This window comes from Lipotes vexillifer, unplaced genomic scaffold, assembly GCF_000442215.2.
Source record: "Lipotes vexillifer unplaced genomic scaffold, Lipotes_vexillifer_v1.1 scaffold24, whole genome shotgun sequence".
Classification (NCBI taxonomy): Eukaryota; Metazoa; Chordata; class Mammalia; order Artiodactyla; family Lipotidae; genus Lipotes; species Lipotes vexillifer.
The window spans coordinates 927,813-950,674 of record NW_006782914.1 but is presented as its reverse complement, the minus strand read 5'-3'; the positions used below and the strand labels follow the sequence as shown (position 1 = coordinate 950,674).

General features: G+C 37.7%; 1 protein-coding gene and 1 pseudogene across 1 annotated transcript in view; one reads left to right on the top strand and one right to left on the bottom strand.

The window, feature by feature from the left end:
* Positions 1 to 22,862, bottom strand: part of USP50 (ubiquitin specific peptidase 50) — a 30,686-nt gene that overhangs the window by 5,794 nt on the left and 2,030 nt on the right. The window contains exons 3-6 of the mRNA XM_007455526.1: positions 22,416 to 22,611; positions 20,578 to 20,787; positions 19,181 to 19,323; positions 15,741 to 15,873 (exon numbers count right to left, since the gene is read on the bottom strand). Of these exons, the coding sequence (XP_007455588.1) occupies positions 15,741 to 15,873; positions 19,181 to 19,323; positions 20,578 to 20,787; positions 22,416 to 22,611 (682 nt within the window). The remainder of the gene's footprint in view (positions 1 to 15,740; positions 15,874 to 19,180; positions 19,324 to 20,577; positions 20,788 to 22,415; positions 22,612 to 22,862) is intronic.
* On the top strand, positions 4,901 to 5,798 carry LOC103091480 (acyl-coenzyme A thioesterase 9, mitochondrial pseudogene; annotated as a pseudogene).

The following is a 22,862-nucleotide window of genomic DNA, read 5'->3' as shown; positions in this document are numbered from 1 at the left end:
GTAAAAAATACAAACACATGGAGGCTAAAACAATACACTACTTAATAACGAAGTGACCACTGAAGAAATCAAAGAGGAAATCAAAAAATATCTAGAAAGAAATGACAATGGAGACACGACGACCGAAAACCTATGGGATGCAGCAAAAGCAGTTCTAAGAGGGAAGTTTATAGCAGTACAAGCCTACCTTAAGAAACAGGAAACATCTCGAATAAACAACCTAACCTTGCACCTAAGCAATTAGAGAAAGAAGAACGAAAAAACCTCAAAGTTAGCAGAAGGAAAGTAATCATAAAAATCAGATCAGAAATAAATGAAAAAGAAATGAAGGAAATGTTAGCAAAGATCAATAAAACTAAAAGCTGGTTCTTTGAGAAGATAAACAAAATTGATAAACCATTAGCCAGACTTATCAAGAAAAGAAGGGAGAAGACTCAAATCAATAGAATTAGAAATGAAAAAGGAGAAGTAAGAATGGACACTGCAGAAATACAAAAGTTCATGAGAGATTACTACAAGCAACGCTATGCCAATGAAATGGACAACCTGGAAGAAATGGACAAATTCTTAGAAATGCACCACCTGCCAAGACTGAATCAGGAAGAAATAGAAAATATGAACAGACCAATCACAAGCACTGAAATTGAAACTGTGATTAAAAATCTTCCAACATACAAAAGCCCAGGACCAGATGGTTTCACAGGAGAATTCTATCAAACATTTACAGAAGAGCTAACACCTATCTTTCTCAAACTCTTCCAAAGTATATCAGAGGGAGGAACACTCCCAAACTCATTCTGTGAAGCCACCATCAACCTGATACCAAAACCAGACAAGGATGTCACAAAGAAAGAAAACTACAGGCCAATATCACTGATGAACATAGATGCAAAAATCCTCAACAAAATACTAGCAAACAGAATCCAACAGCACATTAAAAGGATCATACACCATAATCAAGTTCAGTTTATTCCAGAAACGCAAGGATTCTTTAGTATATGCAAATCAATCGTGATACACCATATTAACAAATTGAAGGAGGAAATCCATATGATCATCTCAATAGATGCAGAGAAAGCTTTCAACAAAATTCAACACCCATTTATGATAAAAACCCTGCAGAAAGTAGGCATAGAGGGAACTTTCCTCAACATAATAAAGGCCATATATGACAAACCCACAGCCAACATAATCCTCAATGGTGAAAAACTGAAAGCATTTCCACTAAGATCAGGAACAAGACAAGGTTGCCCACTCTCACCACTCTTATTCAACATAGTTTGGGACGTTTTAGCCACAGCAATCAGAGAAGAAAAGGAAATAAAAGGAATCCAAATCGGAAAAGAAGAAGTAAAGTTGTCACTGTTTGCAGATGACATGATACTACACATAGGGAATCCTAAAGATGGTAACAGAAAACTACTAGAGCTAATCAATGAATTTGGTAAAGTTGCAGGATACAAAATTAATGCACAGAAATCTCTTGCATTCCTATACACTAATGATGAAAAAACTGCAAGTGAAATCAAGAAAGCACTCCCATTTACCATTGCAACAAAAAGAGTAAAATATCTAGGAATAAGCCTACCTAAGGAGAAATAAGACCTGTATGCAGAAAATTATAAGACACTGATGAAAGAAATTAAAGATGATACAAACAGATGGAGAGATATACTATATTCTTGGATTGGAAGAATCAACATTGTGAAAATGACTCTACTACCCAAAGCAATCTATAGATTCAATGCAATCCCTATCAAACTACCACTGGCATTTTTCACAGAACTAGAACAAAAAATTTCACAATTTGTATGGAAACACAAAAGACCCCGAATAGCCAAAGCAATCTTGAGAACAAAAAATGGAGCTGGAGGAATCAGGCTGCCTGACTTCAGACTATACTACAAAGCTACAGTAATCAAGACAGTATGGTACTGGCACAAAAACAGAAAGATAGATCAATGGAATAGGATAGAAAGCCCAGAGATAAACCCATGCACATATGGTCACCTTATCTTTGATAAAGGTGGCAGGAATATACAGTGGAGAAAGGACAGCCTCTTCAATAAGTGGTGCTGGGAAAATTGGACAGGTACATGTAAAAGTATGAGATTAGATCACTCCCTAACACCATACACAAAAATAAGCTCAAAATGGATTAAAGACCTAAATGTAAGGCCAGAAACTATCAAACTCTTAGAGGAAAACATAGGCAGAACACTCTATGACATAAATCACAGCAAGATCCTTCTTGACCCATCTCCTAGAGTAATGGAGATAAAAACAAAAATAAACAAATGGGACCTAATGAAACTTCAAAGCTTTTGCACAGCAAAGGAAACCATAAACAAGACCAAAAGACAGCCCTCAGAATGGGAGAAAATATTTGCAAATGAATCAACTGACAAAGGATTAATCTCTAAAATTTACAGGCAGCTCATGCAGCTCAATAACAAAAAAATAAACAACCCAATCCAAAAATGGGCAGAAGACCTAAATAGACATTTCTCCAAAGAAGATATACAGACTGCCAACAAACACATGAAAGAATGCTCAACATCATTAATCATTAGAGAAATGCAAATCAAAACTACAATGAGATATCATCTCACACCAGTCAGAATGGCCATCATCAAAAAATCTAGAAACAATAAATGCTGGAGAGGGTGTGGAGAAAAGGGAACACTCTTGCACTGCTGGTGGGAATGTGAATTGGTTCAGCCACTATGGAGAACAGTATGGAGGTTCCTTAAAAAACTACAAATAGAACTACCATATGACCCAGCAATCCCACTACTAGGTATATACCCTGAGGAAACCAGAATTCAGAAAGACTGGGCCTGCGCGTCCGGAGCCTGTGCTCCGCAACGGGAGAGACCACAGCAGTGAGAGGCCCGCTATCGCAAAAAAAAATAAATAAATAAAATAAAATAAAATCTACAAATAAAACTACCATATGACCCAAGAATACCACTACTGAGCATATACCCTGAGAAAACCATAATTCAAAAAGAGTCATGTACCAAAATGTTCATTGCAGCTCTATTTACAATAGCCCGGAGATGGAAACAACCTAAGTGTCCATCATCGGATTAATGGATAAAGAAGATGTGGCACATATATACAATGGAATATTACTCAGCCATAAAAAGGAACGAAATTGAGCTATTTGTAATGAGGTGGATGGACCTAGAGTCTGTCATACAGAGTGAAGTAAGTCAGAAAGAGAAAGACAAATACCGTATGCTAACACATATATATGGAATTTAAGAAAAAAAAATGTCATGAAGAACCTAGGGGTAAGACAGTAATAAAGACATAAACCTACTAGAGAATGGACTTGAGGATATGGGAGGGGGAAGGGTAAGCTGTGACAAAGCGAGAGAATGGCATGGACATATATACACTACCAAACATAAAATAGATAGCTAGTGGGAAGCAGCCGCATAGCACAGGGAGATCAGCTCGGTGCTTTGTGACCACCTAGAGGGGTGGGATAGGGAGGGTGGGAGGGAGGGAGACGCAAGAGGGAAGAGATATGGGAACATATGTATATGTATAACTGATTCACTTTGTTATAAAGCAGAAACTAACACACCATTGTAAAGCAATTATACTCCAATAAAGATGTAAAAAATAAATAAATAAGAAAAAAAAAACAAGTCCAAGGACTTTAGGTAATAGAGATTATACAGAGAGTATATAGACATTTAAGAAAATGAAGCAAATTGAAAACCTAAAAAGAAGTTTCAGAAATGATAAATACTTGAAATTAAAAATTTAATGTAGAGAGTAAATAGTACATAGAATTGAAGAGAGAATGAATCAACTATAGAAACAAAACAGGAAATTACCCTGAGTGTAGTAGCAATGAGATGCTGAATGAGAGACTTCCCTGGTGGCACAGTGGTTAAGAATCCGCCTGCCAGTGCAGGTGACATGGGTTCAAGCCCTGGCCCGGGAAGATCCCACATGCTGTGGAGCAACTAAGCCCGTGTGCCACAGCTACTAAGCCACACTCCAGAGCCCACAAGCCACAAGTATTGAAGCCTGCACACCTAGAGCCCGTGCTCCATAACAAGAGAAGCCACCACAATGAGAAGCCTACACACCGCAACAAAGAGTAGCTCCCACTTGCTGCAACTAGAGAAAGACTGCGCTCAGCAACAAAGACCCAATGCAGCCATAAATAAATAAATAAATAAATAAATTTGAATGAGAACATTCAGTATATGCCTTGTAGAATTTCTAGAGACTATAGGAGCAAAACAGTATTGAAAGTGATAATGACTAGAAATGATTAATGAAAGGCATGAATCTTCAAATTTAGGAAATACAGTGAACCAAGGATAAATAAAAATAATACTGCAAGACAAGTACAAAGAGAAAAGTTTTTAAAGCAACAAGAAAAAAAGATTACCTACAAAAGAATAACATGATGGTAGAACTCCATGGCAGCCATATAAAGAGAAATAATAAAATAGTTTCAACATGATAAAAGAAAATCATCTAGAATTTGGTCTCTAGTTAAATTATTCAAGAATCAAAGTAAACTAAAGACTTTTTCAGTCAAAGACTTGGGAGACTTCAGGATAAGAGACCCTTGTTGAAAAGTCTACTGAAATATGTCCTACACAAATAAATAAAATTGAATACAAATGAAAAAGTAATATATAAGAGAGATTAGTTTGCAAAAAGGTTGGTAAAGATTCTGGTAAATCTAGCCTGCCCCTGCCCGCTCCCATGGCCACACTTCAAGGGTGCGGTCCTGGAGAGCAAGGTCCAGTCTGGTGCCTGCTATCCTTCTCCCTCTCCTGCCATCCATTGCCTCAACTTCCCTCCACCGACCGGCACGCAGAGCCCAGGTCTGTGGTCATGTGTGTGGCGGCAGGCAAGCGCGATGAGGCGGGCAGTGCCGCAGCTTTGTACGCTGAGTAAAGGGCTCCTTGCTCCCATCAGAGAACTGACTCAAGGATCTCAGAATCCCAAGAAACAGAGAGTCTTCCACATTCATGAAATTCCAGATAAGTTGTGGGAGATAGTAGGAGCATCCACAAACTGGAGAGACCACGTGAAAGCAATGGAGGAAAGAAAATTACTTAATAGTGTTTTGGCTAAGTCACAGAAAGGACTGCCACCTAAGGAGAATGAAAGACAGTTACACTGAAGTTCTCTTACCTTTGGGCAGTCAGCCTGAATTACAAGAGAAATATTTGACTGTTCAAAACACTGTAAGGTTTGGCAGGATTCTTAAGGATCTTGACAGCTTAGGAGTACTTATTTGCTACATGCACAACAAAAATCATTCATCTAAGATGTCTCCTTTATCAATAGTTACAGCCCTGGTGGACAGGATTGATATGTGTAAGAAGAGCTTAATTAAGCCCAGAACAGGACATCAAGTTCAGTGGCCATGTTAGCTGGGTTGGAAAGACATCCATGGAAGTGAGGATGCGTATGTTCCAGTTACACAACAATGAATTTTCCCCTGTTTTTGGATGACATTTGTAATGGTGGCTCGTGATCCTGAAAACAAAGGGTAGGCATTTGTCAATCCACTCACCCTTGAAAGCCCAGAGGAAGAAAAGCTCTTTAGACAAGGAGAATTGAACAAGGGGAGAAGAGTCGCCTTCAGCTCCATGTCATTACTGAAAATGGCTCCCACTGCTGAGGAGACGACACCCATATATGAGATGTTTCTTAACATGCTGGATCCAAAGACTATAAGTTTTTGAAGTTGAGTTTTGCCTCCTAATGCAGTGTGGTTGGAGAAACCTTTAGAGAGATTCATCAAGGAAAAAAGAGAGAGGGCCCAAATCAATAAAATCATAAATGAAAAAGAAGTTACAACTGACACCACAGAAATACAAAGGATCATGGGACTTACCTGGTGGTTCAGTGGGTAAGACTCCATGCTCCCAATGCAGGGGGCCTGGGTTTGATCCCTGGTCTGGAAACTAGATCCCGCATGCATGCCACAACTAAGAGTCCGCGTGCTGCAACTAGGATGTCCGAATGCCGCAAATAAGAAGCCCTCGTGGTGCAGCTATGAGCCCACATGCCACAACTAAAAGATCCCACACGCCACAACTAAAGATCCCACGTGCAGCAACTAACATCCCAAGTGCCACAACTAAGACTTTTCACAGCCAAAACAAAAAAAAGAAGTACAAAGGATCATAAGAGACTACTACAAGTAACTATACACCAATAAAATGTACAGCCTAGGAGAAATGGACAAATTCTTAGAAAGGACAACCTTTCAAGACTGAACCAGCAAGAAATAGAAAATATGAACAGACCAATGACAAGTACTGAAATTGAAACTGTGATTAAAAATCTTCCATCAAACAAAAGTCCAGGACCAGATGGCTTCACAGGCGAATTCTATCAAACATTTAGAGGAGAGTTAACACCTACCCTTCTGAAACTCTTCCAAAAAGTTGCAGGGGAAGGAACACTCCCAAGCTCATTCTATGAGCCCACCATCACCCTGGTATCAAAACCACACAAAGATAACACACAAAAAAAGAAAACTAAAGACCAATATCACTGATGAACATAGACACAAAAATCCTCAACAAAATAATAGCAAACTGAATCCAACGACACATTAAAAGGATCATACACCATGATCAAGTGGGATTTATCCCAGGGATGCAAGGATTCTTCAATTTATGCAAATCCGTCAATGTGATACACCATATTAATAAATTGAATAATAAAAACCATATGATTATCTCAACAGATGAATGAAAAGCTCTCAAAAAAATTCAACACCCATTTATGATAAAAAAAAAACTCTCCAGAAAGTGGGCATAGAGGGAAACTTCCTCAATATAATAAAGGCCATATATGACAAACCTACAACAAACATCATTCTCAATGGTGAAAAACTGAAAGCATTTCCTCTAAGATCAGGAACAAGACAAGGATGTCCACTCTTGCCACTCTTATTCAACATACTCTTGGAAGTCCCAGCCACAGCAATCAGAGAAGAAAAAGAAATAAAAGGAATCCAAATTGGAAAAGAAGAAGTAAAACTGTCACTATTTGCAGATGACATGATACTATGCATAGCAAATCCTAAAGATGCTGCCAGAAAACTACTAGAGCTCATAAATGAATTTGGTAAAGTTACAAGATACAAAATTAATACACAGAAATCTCTTAACACATTAAAAGGAATACTCCCAAGCTCATTCTATGAGGCCACCATCACCCTGATACCAAAACCAGACAAAGATATCACACACAAAAATATTAAAGGCCAATATCACTGATGAACATAGACGTAAAAATCCTCAACAAAATAACAGCAAACCAAAAGATTAGAAAGAGAAATTCCAGAAACAATCCCATTTACCATTGTATCAAAAAGAATAAAATACCAAGGAATAAACCTACCTAAGGAGGCAAACGACCTGTACTCAGAAAACTATAAGATACTGATGAAAGAAATAAAAGATGACACAACCAGATGGAGAGATATACCATACTCTTGGATTGGAAGAATCAATATTGTGAAAATGACTATACTACTCAAAGCAATCTAAAGATTCCATGCAATCCCTATCAAATTACCAATGGTATTTTTCACATAATTAGAACAACAATTTTACAATTTGTATGGAAGCACAAAAGAACATGAATAGCCAAAGCAATCTTGAGAAAGAAAAATGGAGCTGGAAGAATCGGGCTCCCTGACTTCAGACTATACTACAAAGCTACATTCATCAAAACAGTTGGTACTGACACAAAAACAGAAATATGGATCAATGGAACAGGATAGAAAGTCCAGAGATAAACCCATGCACCTATGGTTACCTAATCTATGACAAAAGAGGAAACAACGTACACGGGAGAAAAGACAGTCTCTTCAATAAGTGGTGCTGGGAAAATTGGACAGCTACATGTAAAAGAATGAAATTAGAACGCTCCTTAACACCATACACAAAAATAAACTCAAAATGGATTAAAGACCTAAATGTAAGATCAGACACTATCACACTCTTAGAGGAAAACATAGGAAGAACACTCTTTGACATAAATTGCAGCAAGATCTTTTTTGATCCACCTCCTAGAGTAATACAAATAAAAACAAAAATAAACAAATGGGACCTACATAACATTAAAATCTTTTGAACAGCAAAGGAAACCATAAACAAAACAAAAAGACAACCCTCAGAATGGGAGAAAATATTTGCAAACGTAGCAACTGACAAGGAATTAATCTCCAAAATATACAAACAGCTCATGCAGCTCAATATCAAAAAAAGAAACAACGGAACAATAAATGGGTGTAAGATCTAAATACACATTTCTCCAAAGAAGACATACATATGGCCTAAAAGCACATGAGAAAGATGCTCAAAATCACTATTAGAGAAATGCAAATCAAAACTACAATGAGGTATCACCTCACACTGTTCAGATGGCCATCATCAAAATATCTACAAACAATAAATGGTGGAGAGCGTGTGGAGAAAAGGGAACCCTCATACACTGTTGGTAGGAATGTTAATTGGTACAGCCACTATGGAGACCAGTATGGAGGTTCCTTGAAAAGCTAAAAATAAAGCTACTGTATGACCCAGCAATCCCATTCCTGGGCATATATCTGGAGAAAGCCATAATTTGAAAAGATACATGCACCCCAATGCTCATTGCAGCACTATTTACAATAACCAGGACATGGAAGCAACTTAAATGTCCATCAACAGAGGAATGGCTAAAGATGTGGTACACATACACAATGGAATATTACTCAGTCATAAAAAAGAATGAAATAATGCCAGTTGCAGCAGCATGGGTGGACCTAGAGATTGTCATAATAAGTGAAGTAAGTCAGACAGAAAGACAAATATCATATGATATTGCTTATATGTGGAAACTAAAAAAAGGGTACAAATGAACTTATCTACAAAAAAAATAGAATTACAGATGTAGAAAACAAACTTATGGTTACCGGGGGGTAAGGAGAGGGGCATAAATTGGGAGTTTGGGATTGACATATACACACTACTATATATAAAATAGATAACTAATAAGAACCTACTGTATGTATAGCATAGGGAACTCTACTCAATACTCTGTAATGACCTATATGGGCAAAGTTTTAAAAAAGAGTCTATATATGTATATGTATAACTGATTCACTTTGCTGTACAGCAGAAACTAACACAACAATCAACTTACTCCAATAAAAAAATTTTAATAAATAAAATAAATAGCATTAAAAAAAGAAAATCCTAAGATCCCATCAAAGAACTACTAGAACTCATCAATGAATTCGGTAAAGTTGCAGGATACAAAATTAATATACAGAACCTACTGCATTTCTGTACACTAACAACAAACTATCAGAAAGAGAAATTAACACAAAAACAGACACATGGGTCAGTGGAACAGAATAGAGAGCCCAGAAATGAACCCACATTTACATGGTCAATTAATCTGTGACAAGGAGACAAGAATACACAATGGGGAAAAAACAGCCTCTTAGAGAAATGGTGTTGGAAACACCATTCTCACAACATGCACAAGAATAAATTCAAATGGATAAAAGATTTAAATGTAAGACCTGAAACCAGAAAACTTCTAGAAGAAAACATAGGCAGTATGCTCTTTGACATTGCCCTTAGTAATATTTTTTTTGCATATATCTCCTCAGGCAAGGGAAACAAAAGCAAAAATAAACAAATGGGACTACATCAAACTAAAAAGCTTTTGGATAGTGAAGCAAACTATCAACAAAACAAAAAGGCTGCCTACTAAATGAGAGAAGATATTTGCAAATGATATATCAGATAAGGGGTTAATATCCAAAATAATAAGTAACCCATACAACTCAACATCCAAAAAACAAAGACCCCATTAAAAAATGGTCAGGGGCTTCCCTGGTGGCGCAGTGGTTGAGAGTCCGCCTGCCGATGCAGGGGACACGGGTTCGTGCCCCGGTCCAGGAAGATCCCACATGCTGCGGAGCGGCTAGGCCCGTGAGCCATGGCCGCTGAGCCTGCACGTCTGGAGCCTCTGCTCCGCAACGGGAGAGGCCACAACAGTGAGAGGCCCGCGTACCGCAAAAAATAAATAAATAAAAATAAAATAAAATAAAAAATGGGCAGAGAAGCTGAATAGAATTTTTTCCAAGGAAGACACACAGATGGCCAACAGGTACATGAAAAATGTTCAATATCACTAGTCATCAGAGAAATGGACATCAAAACCACAACGAGACATCACTTCACACCTGTTAGAATGGCTATTATTAAAAAAGATAAAGTGTTGGTGAGAATGTGAAGAAAAGGGAACCCTAGTACACTGTTGGTGGAAATGTAAGTTGGTGCAGCCACTATGGAAAACAGTATGAAAATTCCTCAAAAAATTAAAAATAGAACTACCATATGATCCAGCAATTCCACTCCTGGGCATATATCCAAAGAAAACCAAAACACTAATTTGAAAAAATGCATACACCCTTATGTTCATTGCAGCATTATTTATAATAGCCAAGATATGGAAGCAACCCAAGAGCCCATCAATAGATTAATGGATAAAGAAGATGTATGGCATATATACACAATCGAATACTAGTCAGCCATAAAAAAAAAAAAAAGAATGAAATCTTGCCATTTGTGACAACATGGTTGGACCTAGCGGGTAGTATGCTAAGTGAAGTAAGTCAGCCCGCGAAAGACAAATACTACACGATTTCACTTATATGTGGAATATGAAAAATAAAACAAATGAACAAACAAAACAGAAACAGAGTTATAGCTACAGAGAACAAACAAGTAGTTGCCAGAAGGGAGAGGCATAGGCGAAGGAAAAATAGACATGAGGGAAATTAAGAGGTACAAACTTTCAGTTGCAAACAAATGAGTCACAAGGATGAAATATACAGTGTGGGGAATGTAGTCAATAACTATATAATATCTTTGTGTAGTGATATAGCATAACTAGACTTACTGTAATCATTTTGAAATGTATAGAACTATCAAATCACTCTGTTGTGTGACAAGAACTAACATATTGTTTTAAGTCAATTATACTTGAAAAACAAACAAACAAACTCATAGAAAAAGAAACCAGATTTGTAGTTACCAGAGGCGGTGGGGTGGGTGAAGGAGGAATTGGAGAAAGGTGGTCAAAAGGTACAAACTTCCAGTTATAAGATAAATAAGTACCAGGGATGAAATGTACAACATAAATATAATTAACACTGTTGTATGTCATATATGAAAGTTGTTATGAATAAATCCTAGGAGTTCTCATCACAAGGAAAACTTTTTTTCTATTTCTTTAATTTTGTATTTAAATGAGATGATGGATGTTCATTAAACTTACTGTGATAATTTCATGATTAAATAATTATGCTGTACATCTTATACAGTGCTGTATGTCAATTATATCTCAATAAAACTGGAAGGAAACAAAAGAAAAGAAAGAAAAGGACAGGAAAAAAAACAAATAATATCATCCAAAAGAAAGCTGGAATAGTTTTTTCAATATCAGACTAGACAGACTTTAAGTGAAAAGGTATGGCTAAGTATAAAAGATTTCCCTACCATGATAAAAGGAACAATTCACTACAAAGATATAAAATTGCACACATAGCTTCAAATTATGACAATTACTGGAAAATTTTGGCAAAATCACAGTCTTTTTTTATCATATATCTTTCAGTTATTAATCTTGTTAAAGCAAACTAAAACTTATTAAGAGTATATATTCAAACAGCACAATTAATGAATTATATTTAATGGACATATGGAACCCTGAACCTAATTTAAAAATTCTTTTCAAGCACACACAAAACTGACACAATGTGAGTATCAACACGTACCAAGAATAGATAACATTTGGACCATATTTTCTGATAAGAATGCAGTTAAGTTAGAAATTAGTAACAAAAAGACAACTAAATAGAATTATGTTTGGAATTTTTCAAATGCACCTCTAAATAACATGTTGATGGAAACTCAAAGAAAGTATAAGAAGGGAAATAAAGACCAGAAATTAATGAAATAGAACACAACGGAATAAAGGATCAACAAAACCATAAGCTGGTTCTTTCAGATAACAAAATAGATAAACTTTGGTAAGACTGACCAAGAAAAAACAGATTAGACACAGATAATATTAACAATAAGCAAAGGGAGAACTGAGAATTCAATAGAGATATTAAAATGTCAAGAGTATAATGTGAGCAATTTTCTGCCAATAAATTTGAAAATGTAAAAAGTTGGAAGTTTTCAATATAATTTTTTAAACCATGCTAAAGTAAAACAAAGCTTTTATAAGATAGAATAGGTAAGTGTCTTCATGATCTTTGGGTAGAGCAATTTGTGGTATTTTCACACAGTGTAATACTATACATCAATGAGAAGGAACAAACTACAATACATGCAACAATATGAATGAATGTTGCATAATTTTGAGTAAAAGAAGCCAGGCACAAAAGAGTACACACAGTATGATTCCATTTCTATAAAGCACAAGAGCTGGCAAAACCTATTCTGTCAGCAGCCAGTGGTCTCCTGGACTAGAAGGGGGCACAAGGGCAGTTAGGGTGCTGGTAATATTCTACTTGAACTGTTTTCTGGTTAAATGGGCAGGTTACCTTTATGAAAATTTATTGAGTTTTACATTCATGGCTTGCATTCTTCTATATGTATGTTTTATCTCAATAAAAAGTTTATTTTTTCAAAAATGAAGAAACAGAAACTCCTGAAATAGTCTCATCCTGGCTAAAGCAAATTGAGCAAATATTTTAAAATCCACCCACCAAGAATAAAAATTTCAGGACCAGATAGTTTTTTTGTTTAATTCTACCAGCCTTTCAAAAAACAAGTTATTTTTATCTTCTGCAGACTGTGCCAAAGAATAGAAAAGAATGGCCAGCTTATTTTATGAGGCTAGAAACAGGCTGATCCTCAAGACAAAAACAGAAAAGAACAGTATGAGAAAGTTACATGTTAGTTTCTTGACTGTGAAAATAGATATATAAAAATGTGAAAACATTTTTAGCAAAGAAAAAAGAAATTAAGTGTTTTATGTTAATAGATTAAAGGAGAGATTCAGGTCAGTTATCTTCAAAATGTGATCTGGGAGAACACACACACACACGTACATATAAAGTTTCATGTGTTAGCACATGACAATGCATTATACAAAGTTGTAGGAGCAGAATGCTGGAAACAACTGTCCAGCAACAGGAGAAATGATAAATAAATAGACACAACGAATTAGTAAATGCAGGTAAATGTATACACTAAAGCTAATATATCAGTATGGATTAATATCATAAAAATAATGCTGAGGAAAAAGGTTACAGAAGGATATGTACAGTTAATGATACTAGATTTATAAAACACGCAAAACACACTATATCACACATGTGTGATAAAAGTATGAAAGTATAGTATAGACACATATGAAAGAATGCATGGGTATAATTCCCTCCAAATTCAGGACAGAGAAGGGGGGCAGTGGGGTTGTTAAAGATACACAGGGGCTTGATTTTTTCTACAATATTCTATTCTTAACATCTGTGTGCACACTTACTGTATTCTGTTTTCTGTGCCTGAAATATTTCATAATTTTAAAAAGTTTTTCTAGAAACCACTCATCTGAAAAGGGTTGAAGGAGGTAAACATTGTTGGTGTATGATCACTATTTTCAAATATTTGAACGGTCATCATGTATAAGAAAGAAGAATGGGTTCTGTTTAACTAACACATATGTACAAGCATTTGTTAACCAAAAAGCCACATACATATTACTATTACTACCTCAGAGGACAGAATTAGGACAAATGGAAGGAGTTACAAGGACGAAGGTAGATTTGTGCCCCATACAGAGAGACAAGTTAACAATCAGAGGCAGCATAACATGGCAGTGCGAGCAGGACTGTTTGGAGCCAGCCTGCCTGGCTTCAGGTCCTGGCTCTGCCCTTTGTAGGCAGTAGATTGGAGCAGATTATTTAACCTCTGTTCCTGTTTCCCATTCTGTAAAATGGGGATAATAATAGTGCCTACACTTCACAGGGCTACATAAGGATTAAATGATTGATTATTCATAAAGTGCTTGGAACAGTGCTTGGTACATAGCAAGCACTATATGTTTGTAAAATAAATCAAACAAATCTGGCAGATAAAGAGCCTTCCTTATAAAGCAGGACTCTCTTTAAGGGCTTATTCAAAAGCTGGATAAATCTCTGTTCAGGGTGGTGTGGAGGTAATCCTTCCCTTCTGGTCTAACTGAGTACTTCTCAAACTTCCATATGCATTCGAGTCACACGGGGATCTTGATAAAATGCAAGTTTCTAGTCAGTAAATGTGGGGTGGAGCCTGAGATTCCTTATTTCTAACAGGTGTCTCCTGGGGACGACACCTTGAGTAACCGAGCTATGGCTGGCCTTTCCCTATGACCATACATCAGAGTTTCTAAGATGATTAGTTCTTGTTTCTGATCAATCGTCAATTTGCAGCAAATTCTAGATATATTTCTCTTTCAAAACCAATTTTTACCCTTCAGTTAACTAATAAACACTAAAAGGATTAAGAATTTATAGGAAGCTTGAGTGACTCTTTTTATGTAACTGTAGATAATTACCACGTAATGTTTTATAAATTCTGCTTTTGGATTTTTTTTGAAGCAAAAACACTTATAATGAGATGTTAAAACAGTAAAATGTGGGGGGGCATATCATTTTGGAATTCACATTACAGTTTATTATGATAGGGAAGAGGATGTCACTCTAGATTTCCAAATTGGCGAGTGAGAGAAGGAAAATCATATTTAAGGGCAGGATAAATTAGAAAGGAGAATGTGAAGGTTTGAAGTAAAAAGGAAAAAGTAAAGATGGATTTTTTTTTAAGTTTGAAGTATGGTTCTGAGAGATGTTAAAGAGAAAGACCAGTGGGATCAACATTTTATATTAATTCAGTGATAAGCCCAAGAGGGAAATTAGACTTCAGTACACTGGAGGGCTCTGGTGAATCATACTGGGCTCCAGTGGGAGCCCCGCCCATCTGACATTGGACACAACTGGACCTCCAGGTTCAACTGAAATCTGAATGTTCTGAAGCAGAACTTTAACACTGTGATCCAGAATAGAAACCCAGAAAATGTCCTGTTGCTTGGGGTGGTTGATGTTGTGGGAAGTTCTAGATGATTTGGTCTGAACTATACTCCATGCTTCCTTTCCTTCAAGGAATCCTCAATGATGACAGTTGATTTAGAGCCAAAGGGAACCCCCAGAGTTTCCTTAGGACTGACGCACACAGGTAGTGAGTCTATGACTACCGTGTACCTAGTGTTTGGGGCTTTCACCATAGAGGGGCTTATGATTATTCAACATAAAGCTATTGGAACCGACTTCTGCTGCCCCCAGAGCACAGCTCACAAATGTCCCTAGATCTGAAATAGCCTGTCTCTACTCTTGTTATAGTATTATTTATTAGTATAAATACTAATAAATAAATACTCTGTAGTATTATAGAGTAGAGGGACAGTGGGGAGGCAGCAGAGAGGACATTGTATTCTTTCATGTATTCTTTCACTGCTCTACTGTTCAAGGTCAAAGCAGGGAGTTTCCAGGCTCTATATTTTGTTTTAAAAAGGGGAGTATAGGAGAAGTCAGGGAGAGATAGAAGTAGTAGTCATTCAAGCAGATAATTCTACAGTTTTCTTTAAACCTGTGTTACTTTAAATAGTTTCAGTATTTTACTCACCACCACTGCACAGAGGTTATATTTAGGATGTTTCCGAAAAACTGGACAAATGTAAGGAGTAAGGTCTAAGTTAGTGAGCGGGTAATGAATATCTGTCCTCAGTTTCCTTTTCATTGTACCCAGAATGTCAAACCTGCAGAGACACAATAAATGTGTAAAATAGAAAGTAAGTTTGTGAACCACTCATGAATGAAGTCCACATACCTTCACAAGTTCCAAGTATAGTTAAAAGTAATTTCTTGGAAAGATTATTTGGTGTAGACCTATACATAAATTATTTTTTTCTTATCTACATATACTTGAATCTCCACAGCCAAAACTGAGGCTGAAGTGGGCCAAGAGCCTGAGTCAGGGAGTGAGACAGGGTAGAGTCAATCCAGCGGAAGAAAAAGAAAGGGATAAAGCCAAGCTCAGCATTGGGGGGAGTAGAAATCACACTGATAACTTCCAGAAGTCTTCCCTCCATCTGATGCTGTTCACTCTAACCAAGCTGACTCAGCTTTTCCTTATGTTGATTTCAGCACACACTGTCTTCGCAGTGTCCTGTTTTCCAACTTGGAGGTTTTAATATATCTTTAATAAGATAAAATTTTGTGAAAATCTTGTCACATTCTCTATGTGTTATACAGATCAGCAATTCCCAAATCTGAGTTCATATCAGAATCACCCCAGAGCTTTTTAAAGAATAAATTATGTTTATTTTGGAAAAACAGCTGGTTTAGGTCAGGGGAAGGGAAATTACTGGGTGAGGCTGAGATATTCTGGTGCCAGAAAGCAAGAAATCTTGTTTGCAAAAACTAAGGGAATATCATATCATATGACCCAGCAATCCCATGCCTAGGTATCATCTCAGAAGAAACAAAGACTTATATCCACACAGAAACCTATATGCAAAATTTATAGCAGCTGTATTCATATCTGCCCCAAACTGGAAACAACTCAAATGTTCATCAGCTAGTGAATGGATCAACAATTTTGGTACATTCATAAAAGAGTATACTACACAGCAATCAAAAGGAAGGAACCATGACTACATTCCACAACATGGGTTAATCTCATTGTGCTAAGTGAAAGAAGCCAAACTCAAAAGGCCATATATGGTATAACATACGATATTCTGGAAAAGGCAATAAACATGGAAATCAAATCAGAAGTTTCTAGGGGCTGAGGGTGGGAGAAGGAATTGGTTATAAAGGAACATGAGAAAACTTTCTGGGGTGATGGAAAGAATCTCTGTTGGCAGTGATGGTTACATTACATTTGTCAAAATTCATAGAACTATATAAAAGAAGGATACATTTTATATATGTAAGTAAACTTAAATTAACTAATGGGGTCACAGGAGCTGGCTTGAAGGGGATCCCACTGGCCAACTTTGAACAATTTGAACATGGAGAAGAATGATAATAGTAATGGATATTAAACCAATTAAGTTTAAAAATGTCCATGAGTCCAGAGTGATACTAGTTACAGAGGGGAAAACTATACCTTTAAATGGTGAGATCGTATAGTCACTACCTTAACTAAGTGATCAAACTTAACATTACCAATAGTGGGACAAACTTTTATTATCTGCCTCCTGATGTAATGTAATGACAAGTCCATAACAGCAGCTATGGCAAATTCTTGCTTAAAAAAAAAAGTTTAGCCTAAATCTAACTATGGGGAAACAATTAGACAAATCCAGGATGGGTGACATAATCTAAACAAACTCAAAATGAGAAAAATGTTTAAATATGAAAAAAGAGGGAAGGAGTCTTCTGTATTAAAAGAGACTAAAGAGACAGCCAAATGCAGTGTATGACCCTTGACTGGATGCTAGATTGGAAGAAAAGTTATGAAAGATATTTTGGGGATGGGGGAATTTAGATATGGACTGTATCTTGGGTGATATAAAATTATTGTTAAATTTCTTGGGCTATATGATAATGGTGTGATTATGTAGGAGAATGTCCTATTCTCAGGTGATACCTGCTGAAGTATTTAAGCATGAAATGCCATGGTGTTTGCATCTTATTTTAGACGGTTCAGCTAATAAAATGGAAGGGAGGGCTGGAGGGAGAAAGAGACAGACAGGAAGAACAAAAGGAAATGTGGCAAAGTGGCCCAGCTAATGAAGATTCTAGGGTATATGGGTATTCATTATATACCTTTTCAAATTTTCTGTAGATTTGTAACTTTTAAAAATAAAAACTGACACTTCCCTGGTGGCGCAGTGGTTAAGAATCTGCCCGCCAATGCAGGGTTCGAGCCCTGGCCCGGGAATATCCCACATGCCGCAGAGCAACTAAGCCCACGCTCCACAACTACTGAGCCTGTGCTCTAGAGCCCACGAGCCACAGCTACCGAAGCCCGTGTGCCCTAGAGCCCGTGCTCGGCAGCAAGAGAAGCCACCGCAATAAGCCTGCGCACCGCAGCCCACGCTCCACAACTAGAGAAAGCCCGCACAGCAACAAAGACCCAATGCAGCCAAAAATAAATTAAAAAATAAAAAATAGGGCTTCCCTTGTGGCGCAGTGGTTGAGAGTCCGCCTGCCGATGCAGGGGACACGGGTTCGTGCCCCGGTCCGGGAAGATCCTACATGCCATGGAGTGGCTGGGCCCGTGAGCCATGGCCGCTGAGCCTGAGTGTCCGGAGCCTGTGCTCCGCAACGGGAGAGGCCACAACAGTGAGAGGCCCGTGTACCGCCACAAAACAAAAACAAAAACAAAAAAAATAAAAATAAAAATAATAACTGAGCGCAGTGGGGAGGTGTTAAAAATTTAAATAGTGATGCTTAGATTCCACCTCAGACCTGTGCGAACAGAATCCCCAAGGGTGGAGCTAGAGAATTTATTTATTTATTTATTTTATAACATCTTTATAGGAAATTTATTTTTTAAAAGCACTCAAAAAGTGAGTGCCAAATGTCCATCGACAGCTGAACAGACAAACAAAATATGATGTACATACATACGATAGAGCATTATTCAGCTATAAAAAGGAATCAACTTCTGGTACACGTCACAACAAGGATGAACCTTGGAAACATGCTAAGTGAAATAGGCCAGCAAAAAAGACAAATGGTGTGTGACTACACTTATATGAAGCATCAGAACAGGCAAATTTATAGACACAGAAAGTAGACTGGAGGTTACCAGGGGCTGGGAGGAAAGAGGAATGGGGAGTTATTGCTTAATGGTTCGAGTTTCTGTTGAGGGTGATGAAAAAGTTTTGGAAAATTGATGCACAATATTGTGAATGTAATTAATGCCAGTGAAATTATATACTTAAAGTGGCAAATTTTGTTATATATATTTTACCACAGATTTTAAAAAATTAATGTAATATACTCAACACCATTGAATTGTACACTTAAATAGGTGAATTGCATGGTATGTGAATTATATCATGATAAAGCTGTTCAAAAAATCTTCTCACAAAATGTCAAAATCCATACCTTTTTAAGTGAAAGACAATTATTTTTGGTGCTTTAGAAATATTGGCCTTCACAGCTGTTTCTTGCTTGGTTTCGCAAAAGGAACAGTAAATTTGGTTGTTCCAGGTCAGTGTGTCTTGTTGAAAAAAACACTGGAGACAGTCCTGTTGAGGGAAGAAGCATTTGGTGACCAAACTGAATCCACTGCAACCTGGGGTCCTGTCTATATTAGAACTCTGAAAGAGCTGCGGAAATATAATTCTCTGTGCTTTTCTCCAAGTCCAAGAGATGCCAGCGCCGCAAGCTGCAGCTTGGATATAGTCCACCTGGCAAAGGAGGTGCTGCCTTCTCACTGACTTATTGAAATAGATCCAAATGTCCATCTCATTTCTAATCTCTGAATCAGCATTTTAACATTTCTGGTTTGTTTCAGAATAATACTAACTATGCAATTTCCACTAACCAAGTCAGGCAGCTGCTTTAAGTTATTCATCTCATCAGAAAAATGATCTGGGGACTGAAAAATGACCGTATCCCTGTATTTGGGGGTGGCCCATAATAAAGACAGCAGAACAGAGAGAATGAGATCTCATGCCCACAGGAGACATCCTCAACCAGCCAGGCTCCCAGCTCTGCAAACCATTAACTTAAGGAGGAAGACGAGCACAGATCGCCAGCACCTCACTTAGAGGCTTTGGAATTCATCTTCAGTAGTGTTTAGCAGTTTGATCTGAGAACAAAGCCCAGTTCTGAATAAGTAGTAGGATTATTTTCTCTAACTCTGGTATTTCAAGACTTTTAGCAATTTAAGAAGAAAAATATAAATGTGTGTTTTCCTGCAAGGAAACTTATTGCTCCCTCCCTCCTCACAGTTTCCTGGCTTTTACTGCCACCTTCCACCCACCCCTGCCCCCACTCCCACCACTCCTCCATTTACAGATTAACTTTTGGTATTATGGTAAAGAAAACTCGAGAGGTAAACTAAGGCACTATTCCATTCTATCTTCCCCCGAGATTCCTCAGCTTTTGTCCAAAACATAAGAGCTCAAGAATAAGAGTCAAAGTCATTTCCTAATATGTACCTACAGACCTCTGGGATGAGAAAGGGCCATAAAATTTTTATAAGTATAAATTGCCTATATGCACCAAGCCATCTCAATAGACTGAATAAAGCCCACCCATCTTTCCAGTTTTACAGTGAGGCTCTTTCATTGAGCATATTTAGAGATACATCTGAATTCATAGTAACTTTTGTCTGTATGTCACTTTTCTACAAAACGTTCTCATCACGGGTTTCCAATTTTTTAAAGTTATAAAGTAGCTCCCCTCATACTAGAAAATGTAGGAAACAGCCTTGGGAAAACCCAGGGCTGGGGGAGGGAAAGACAAAAGAAGTCTCATGGAGTAAGAATCCCTACCTGAAGAGAGCACTCGTATTTGGATGGAATGGGGAGGGAGAGGACGGTGAAGACTTCATTCTTGTAGGTACAGTTCTCACACTTTAAACATATGATGCTATAATTGAGCTGCCCTTCAAACAGCCGGGTGATGATGGAGGACTCGTTGGCAATCATCTTCCTGCAGAATCTGGGAATAGATCTTTTTTCGTATGATCTTCTTCGGTGGTACTGAATAAAGGAACAAATTCACCCCAAATCAATTACTGGTTATCAAAATATTTTTAATAGAATGACCTGATTTTTCTAACAGAATGCTACCCAAAACCACTTAGTTTTGGATTCAGAAAATAAACAGAATAAGATCTTCTTAAGAGCATATAGTATGTGTGATTTCTGATAATTCAGTTATTTCCCTCTTTAAGTGAACCTGAGGAACGAGGACACCCTAACCCTGGTAAAACATATATCCATGGTGCCATAAACTGACAGTAAATGATAATGTGATATAGGGTCCTGCAGGCAGTTTTTGCTGGGCAGAGGGTAAGCTGCAAACTAGCTTCTGGTCATGCAAGCTGACCTAGAGGTAAGATAAAGGAATTGGATCTCTCCTCCAGTCCCTTCAGGTTACGTTCCTTAGTCTCTTCTTTTATTGTTAGAAAAAAATTTTTTTAAAGAGCAAAGCTTAAACTCCAAGGGCAGCCCAATTTCACTAGCCTTGTAGCCTGATTTGAATCTAGCTGATGCTCAGGAACAGTATTTCCGGGAGAATACCCTGACTGGTGATTCTACAGCCTCAGCAGAATATACATTCTGAAGGTGCTTTAGCTCCACAGTCAGCTATGCTTTGGAACTGTGCACAAGGCTCCGCTTTGGCTGCTTCTTTCATCATACCCACCTGCCCGTGTCTTCCACCTGACAGTAGTTTGATGCCTCTAACTCCAAGTTTAACCTTGAGAACCAGGATGCTATTTATTTCAGACTGGCTGCAGATGAGGACCTCAGTGATTTTTACTGACCATCACCCTCCTCTCTGGCTAAAAAAAGTGCTGCTGTGAATATCTCAGTAAAAATTAAAAATGGAGCTGAGGATTGCAGATGAGAGGGATTAACAGTAATAGTCTGTGGTCTTTCATGATAAGTGTCTCCTGGCTATGAGGTAAGCTAACAGCAGCACAAAGACACTGCATAAAGTCTAGGGCATATCTTTGGAGAGTGTGGGTCTCAGATCAAGGCTGAAGGTAGTGAGTCTTATAAATAAAGGCAACCTCCTTAGTAACTGGCAATTTCATGTTTTATTAAATGTATGTCCTAATCCAGTGAAGAACTCAGGTTAGGCACATTTAGTATAAAGATGAAACTGCAGTTTACAGATCTGTCCTTTCACCTTACACCAAGCTTAATATTTCCTCAGGTTTGTAGCTACCAGGAACACTTGTTTTAAGTTGTAAATTTTATATATTATACCTCATGAGGAATGTATTTTTATTAAAAAAATGTAATTTTCACTCTAAAAAATAGTCAATGCAGATGTTACTGCAAAGGGAACTAGACCAGTGGTCCCCACACCTGCTAATTACTGGAAATTCCAAGTGAGTTTTCCCAGAAGACAACCCAGACATTCTAATTCAATAACACCAGAGGGCCTAAGAAGCTGTGCCATAAAATCTCCCCATGTGATTCCGATAAACAGCTAAGTTTGGGAAATACAGGCCCATTCAAATACTAACTTGAATGTTCCCCATAGTGACCCCAGCACCTGTGCTCAGCACAGAGTAGGCAATACTGACTGAACAAATAAAAGAATGAAAAGTGAAAGTTGCTGATAGGTCTATTTCAAGGCCATTAATTCTACTTACCTTTTTCAGAGTTTCATGAAGTTCATTCAGGATATAAATCAAGAATTCCTGAGCATCTTGCTGCATCTTTTTCATAAATGCTGGGTAGAGTTTGCCAAAAGCTGACCAAAGTATTTCTGGTGAGACACAGTCAGAGTCTCCAAGCCACATGTCCGTCATCACATAGGCAAAAGCAGTGGCAACCTCACTGCAATCCCTTGGAAGAAGGAAGGGAAATGATTCCGGCTAAGCATATGGCATCAGACCCCAAACAAAGCTTCATTCATTTCTTTGTTGACCTTCCCATTTTACTCACCCTAGAAATGGGATCTGGGGCACTGCAGCCTCTCCTAACTGGTTTAGCCCTTCATAGGGACTCCAGAGGGTCCCTTCCCTAACCTCACCTTGGAGAGCAGGGGTGAGGGCCCGGCTGCAGGGATGGCAAATTGTCTTACTTTTGAAGAGCGG